General features: G+C 59.0%; 1 protein-coding gene across 1 annotated transcript in view; it reads left to right on the forward strand.

The window, feature by feature from the left end:
- LOC137308132 (protein Wnt-4-like) overlaps positions 1 to 5,369 on the forward strand; it is a gene marked incomplete at its 3' end in the record, with an annotated part of 43,082 nt that extends 37,713 nt beyond the window's left edge. Inside the window, exons 2-4 of the mRNA XM_067977031.1 lie at positions 2,779 to 3,014; positions 4,962 to 5,093; positions 5,202 to 5,369. Of these exons, the coding sequence (XP_067833132.1) occupies positions 2,779 to 3,014; positions 4,962 to 5,093; positions 5,202 to 5,369 (536 nt within the window). The remainder of the gene's footprint in view (positions 1 to 2,778; positions 3,015 to 4,961; positions 5,094 to 5,201) is intronic.
- Positions 5,370 to 6,000: the final 631 nt, after the last annotated feature.

Consider the following 6,000-nt stretch of genomic DNA (forward strand, 5'->3'; position numbering starts at 1 on the left):
ATTTGAGATAATTGCCCAGAGGTGGACGGAGATGAGGACAATCTTTTTAACCCAGCGAGTTGTTCTGATCTGGAACTCGCTGCCTGAGAGGGCGGTGGGAGCAGATTCAATAATAACTTTCAAAAGGGAATTGGATGAATACTTGAAGGGAAAAAATTGACAGGGCAACGGGGAAAGGGCAAGGTCCAGTGGGATTAATTGGGCAGCGCTCTCAAAGAGCCAGCACGGTCATTATGGGCCGAACGGCACCCTTCTCCGCTGTAAGATTCTGCCCCTCCGCTCTCTCCGGCTCCCGGTCGTGCTGGACGGCGTGGCCAATGGGCTCCGTTCTCTGCTTGTGTACCCCAGACTGATAATTCGACCATGAAGGGGGCACATGTTCCGGTGAGATTGCCCCCTCTCGGTGGGGGGTTAGGTCCCGTTAGTGGGCCGAGGGGCCAGAGTGGCGGTCGTCACTCCCCGAGTCTTACAGGGACAAAGAGATATATATGGGGCCGGGGGTCATTCAGTGTTTGACGGGACGGTGCAGAGGGAGCTTCACTCTGTATCTAACCCTGTCCCTGCCCTGGGAGTGATTGACGGGACGGTGTAGAGGGAGCTTTACTCTGTATCTAACCCTGTACCTGGGAGTGATTGACGGGACGGTGTAGAGGGAGCTTTACTCTGTATCTCACCCTGTACCTGCCCTGGGAGTGTTTGACGGGACAGTGTAGAGGGAGCTTTACTCTGTATCTAACCCTGTACCTGCCCTGGGAGTGTTTGACGGGACAGTGTAGAGGGAGCTTTACTCTGTATCTAACCCTGTACCTGCCCTGGGAGTGTTTGATGGGACAGTGTAGAGGGAGCTTTACTCTGTATCTAACCCTGTCCCTGCCCCTTGGGAGTGTTTGATGGGACAGTGTAGAGGGAGCTTTACTCTGTATCTAACCCTGTACTTGCCCTGGGAGTGTTTGACGGGACAGTGTAGTTGGAGCTTTACTCTGTATCTAACCCTGTACCTGCCCTGGGAGTGATTGACGGGACAGTGTAGAGGGAGCTTTACTCTGTATCTAACCCCGTCCCTGGGAGTGATGACGGGACGGTGTAGAGGGAGCTTCACTCTGTATCTAACCCCGTCCCTGGGAGTGATTGACGGGACGGTGTAGAGGGAGCTTCACTCTGTATCTAACCCTGTCCCTGGGAGTGATTGATGGGACAGTGTAGAGGGAGCTTTACTCTGTATCTAACCCTGTACCTGCCCTGGGAGTGATTGACGGGACGGTGTAGAGGGAGCTTCACTCTGTATCTAACCCTGTACCTGCCCTGGGAGTGTTTGACGGGACAGTGTAGAGGGAGCTTTACTCTGTATCTAACCCTGTACCTGCCCTGGGAGTGATTGACGGGACGGTGTAGAGGGAGCTTCACTCTGTATCTAACCCTGTCCCTGGGAGTGATTGATGGGACAGTGTAGAGGGAGCTTTACTCTGTATCTAACCCTGTACCTGCCCTGGGAGTGATTGACGGGACGGTGTAGAGGGAGCTTCACTCTGTATCTAACCCTGTCCCTGGGAGTGATTGATGGGACAGTGTAGAGGGAGCTTTACTCTGTATCTAACCCTGTACCTGCCCTGGGAGTGATTGACGGGACGGTGTAGAGGGAGCTTCACTCTGTATCTAACCCTGTCCCTGGGAGTGATTGACGGGACGGTGTAGAGGGAGCTTTACTCTGTATCTAACCCTGTACCTGCCCTGGGAGTGATTGACGGGACAGTGTAGAGGGAGCTTTACTCTGTATCTAACCCTGTACCTGCCCTGGGAGTGTTTGATGGGACAGTGTAGAGGGAGCTTTACTCTGTATCTAACCCTGTACCTGCCCTGGGAGTGTTTGACGGGACAGTGTAGAGGGAGCTTTACTCTGTATCTCACCCTGTACCTGCCCTGGGAGTGTTTGATGGGACAGTGTAGAGGGAGCTTTACTCTGTATCTAACCCTGTACCTGCCCTGGGAGTGTTTGATGGGACAGTGTAGAGGGAGCTTTACTCTGTATCTAACCCTGTACCTGCCCTGGGAGTGTTTGATGGGACAGTGTAGAGGGAGCTTTACTCTGTATCTAACCCTGTCCCTGCCCCTTGGAGTGTTTGATGGGACAGTGTAGAGGGAGCTTTACTCTGTATCTAACCCTGTCCCTGCCCTGGGAGTGTTTGACGGGACAGTGTAGAGGGAGCTTTACTCTGTATCTAACCCTGTACCTGCCCTCGGAGTGTTTGATGGGACAGTGTAGAGGGAGCTTTACTCTGTATCTAACCCTGTACCTGCCCTGGGAGTGTTTGATGGGACAGTGTAGAGGGAGCTTTACTCTGTATCTAACCCTGTACCTGCCCTGGGAGTGTTTGATGGGACAGTGTAGAGGGAGCTTTACTCTGTATCTAACCCCGTCCCTGGGAGTGTTTGATGGGACAGTGTAGAGGGAGCTTTACTCTGTATCTCACCCTGTACCTGGGAGTGATGACGGGACGGTGTAGAGGGAGCTTTACTCTGTATCTAACCCTGTACCTGCCCTGGGAGTGTTTGATGGGACGGTGTAGAGGGAGCTTTACTCTGTATCTAACCCTGTACCTGCCCTGGGAGTGTTTGATGGGACGGTGTAGAGGGAGCTTTACTCTGTATCTAACCCTGGACCTGGGAGTGATTGACGGGACGGTGTAGAGGGAGCTTCACTCTGTATCTAACCCCGTCCCTGGGAGTGATTGACGGGACGGTGCTCCTGACCCTCTCTGATGCCTTTCTCTCCTCCCTCAGGTACCTGGTGAAGCTCCCCTCCCCGGGAGTGGTCGCGAACAAGCAGGAGTGCGAGAGGCTGAAGGGCCTGGTGGAGGCCCAGGTCCAGATCTGCAAGCGGCAGCTGCGGGCCATGGGCTCAGTGAAACGGGGCGCCGAGATCGCCATCAAGGAGTGTCAGCAGCAGTTCCAGCATCGCCGGTGGAACTGCTCGATCCTGGCCGGGCTGGAGGCCTTCGGCAAGGGAGTCCCACCAGGTAGGGACCCGGTCCCTGGCCGGGGCGGGAGGGGAGAGCGGCCTAACTCCACCGAGGCCGGGATTGGAGCCTGGGCCTTTCCTGCTCTGTGTGTGTGTGTGTGTGTGTGTGGGTCAGGAGGACGGTTGCTAAGGGTGAGGAGATCGGCCTCACTCAACCTTGGCCGGGATTGGAGCCTGGGCCTTTCCTGCTCTGTGTGTGTGTGTGTGGGTGTCAGGAGGCCGGTCGCCGAGGGTGAAGAGATCGGCCTAACTCGACGTAGGCCGGGATTGGAGCCTGGGCCTTTCCTGCTCTGTGTGGGGGTCAGGAGGCCGGTCGCCGAGGGTGAGGAGATCGGCCTAACTCAACCTTGGGCGGGATTGGAGCCTGGGCCTTTCCTGCTCTGCGTGGGGGTCAGGAGGCCAGTTGCTAAGGGTGAAGAGATCGGCCTAACTCGACGTAGGCCGGGATTGGAGCCTGGGCCTTTCCTGCTCTGTGTGTGGGTCAGGAGGCCGGTCGCTAAGGGTGAAGAGATCGGCCTAACTCGACGTAGGCCGGGATTGGAGCCTGGGCCTTTCCTGCTCTGTGTGTGGGTGTCAGGAGGCCGGTTGCCGAGGGTGAGGAGATCGGCCTAACTCAACGTAGGCCGGGATTGGAGCCTGGGCCTTTCCTGCTCTGTGTGTGGGTCAGGAGGCCGGTTGCTAAGGGTGAAGAGATCGGCCTAACTCGACGTAGGCCGGGATTGGAGCCTGGGCCTTTCCTGCTCTGTGTGTGGGTGTCAGGAGGCCGGTTGCCGAGGGTGAGGAGATCGGCCTAACTCGACGTAGGCCGGGATTGGAGCCTGGGCCTTTCCTGCTCTGTGTGTGTGTGTGTGGGTCAGGAGGACGGTCGCCGAGGGTGAAGAGATCGGCCTAACTCAACGTAGGCCGGGATTGGAGCCTGGGCCTTTCCTGCTCTGTGTGTGGGGGTCAGGAGGCCGGTTGCTAAGGGTGAAGAGATCGGCCTAACTCGACGTAGGCCGGGATTGGAGCCTGGGCCTTTCCTGCTCTGCGTGGGGGTCAGGAGGCCGGTTGCTAAGGGTGAAGAGATCAGCCTAACTCAACGTAGGCCGGGATTGGAGCCTGGGCCTTTCCTGCTCTGTGTGTGTGTCAGGAGGCCGGTTGCCGAGGGTGAAGAGATCGGCCTAACTCAACGTAGGCCGGGATTGGAGCCTGGGCCTTTCCTGCTCTGTATGTGTGGGTGTGTCAGGAGGCCGGTTGCTAAGGGTGAAGAGATCGGCCTAACTCAACCTAGGCCGGGATTGGAGCCTGGGCCTTTCCTGCTCTGTGTTTGGGTGTCAGGAGGCCGGTTGCCGAGGGTGAGGAGATCGGCCTAACCCGAAGCAGGCCGGGATTGGAGCCTGGGCCTTTCCTGCTCCGCGTGGGGGTCAGGAGGCCGGTTGCTAAGGGTGAAGAGATCGGCCTAACTCGACGTAGGCCGGGATTGGAGCCTGGGCCTTTCCTGCTCTGTGTTTGGGTGTCAGGAGGCCGGTTGCCGAGGGTGAAGAGATCGGCCTAACTCAACGTAGGCCGGGATTGGAGCCTGGGCCTTTCCTGCTCTGTGTTTGGGTGTCAGGAGGCCGGTTGCTAAGGGTGAGGAGATCGGCCTAACTCAACGTAGGCCGGGATTGGAGCCTGGGCCTTTCCTGCTCTGTGTTTGGGTGTCAGGAGGCCGGTTGCCGAGGGTGAGGAGACCGGCCTAACCCGAAGCAGGCCGGGATTGGAGCCTGGGACTTTCCTGCTCCCGACACCCCCCACCCCCCCGCCAACCACCGGGGGCGTCGCGGGGAATGGGTCAGGGAATCGAGGGAGGTTCCGCGAGTGGGATAGGTCGTTTCTTAAGAGCGAGGGGCCGAATGGCCTCGCCTGCTGTGAGGATTCTAACGCTTTTCCCCCCCCCCCCCCCCCCCCCCTCCTCCCCCGTTGGCAGGGACGCGCGAGGCGGCCTTCGTCCACGCCATCTCCGCGGCCGGGGTGGCCTTCGCAGTGACGCGGGCCTGCAGCCGAGGGGAGCTGCCCAGGTGTGGCTGCGATCGCAAAGTCCAAGGTTTCAGCGCGGAGGGTAAGTTGGTCGACCGGGGGGGGCGGGGCGGGGCGGGACGGGACGAAAGTCGGCGTCTGAGAGGAGGCCGTTCAGCCCATCTGTGTCCCTGCTCTCCCCCCGCCGCAGGTTTCGAATGGTCGGGTTGCTCGGACAACGTGCTCTACGGGATCTCCTTCTCCCAGGCCTTCGTCGACGTCTCCGAGCGAGAGACAGGGTCTTCCTCCGGTCACTCCCTCATGAACCTGCACAACAGCGAGGCGGGAAGGAAGGTGAGGCTAGACGCCCTCCGTCTGGGTCAGGGCGCGGCCGTCTGTCACGCTCAGTGTGTCCGTGTCTGGACAAACTCTCTCTCTCTCTCTCTCCGTCTGACTGTCCGTCTCACCTCGGCCTGTCTGTCTGTTTCCGTCTCCCTCCGTCTGCCCGTCTCCTTCCCTCCGTCTCCGCGTCTCCGTCTCCCACCCTCCCTCGCGCCGTCTGCTCGTCACCGGCTGTCTCCCTCCCTCTGTCCGTCTCTCTCTCTCTCCGTCCGTCTCTCTCTCCCTCTCTCCCCCTCCCGTCTCTCCCTCCCTCTGTCCGTCTCTCTCTCTCTCCCCGTCTCTCTTTCCCTCCATCTCCCTCCGTCTCACCCTCTCTTCCCCTCCCCTCTCTCTCTCCCTCCGTCTCTCTCCCTCTCTCTCCGTCTCTCCCTCTCTCTCTCCCTCCGTCTCTCACTGTCTCCCTTCGTCCCTCTCCCTCTCTCTCCCTCCCCCATCTCCCTCCCCTTCCACGTCTCTCTCCCTCCGTCTCTCTCTCCCCCTCTCTCTCCCTCCGTCTCTCTCTCCCTCTCTCCCTCCGTCTCTCACTGTCTCCCTCCATCCCTCTCCCATATCCCTCCCCTTCCACGTCTCTCTCTCCCTCCGTCTTTCTATCCCCGACTCTCTTCCTC

This window comes from Heptranchias perlo, unplaced genomic scaffold (assembly GCF_035084215.1).
Source record: "Heptranchias perlo isolate sHepPer1 unplaced genomic scaffold, sHepPer1.hap1 HAP1_SCAFFOLD_1218, whole genome shotgun sequence".
In the NCBI taxonomy this organism is placed as follows: domain Eukaryota; kingdom Metazoa; phylum Chordata; class Chondrichthyes; order Hexanchiformes; family Hexanchidae; genus Heptranchias; species Heptranchias perlo.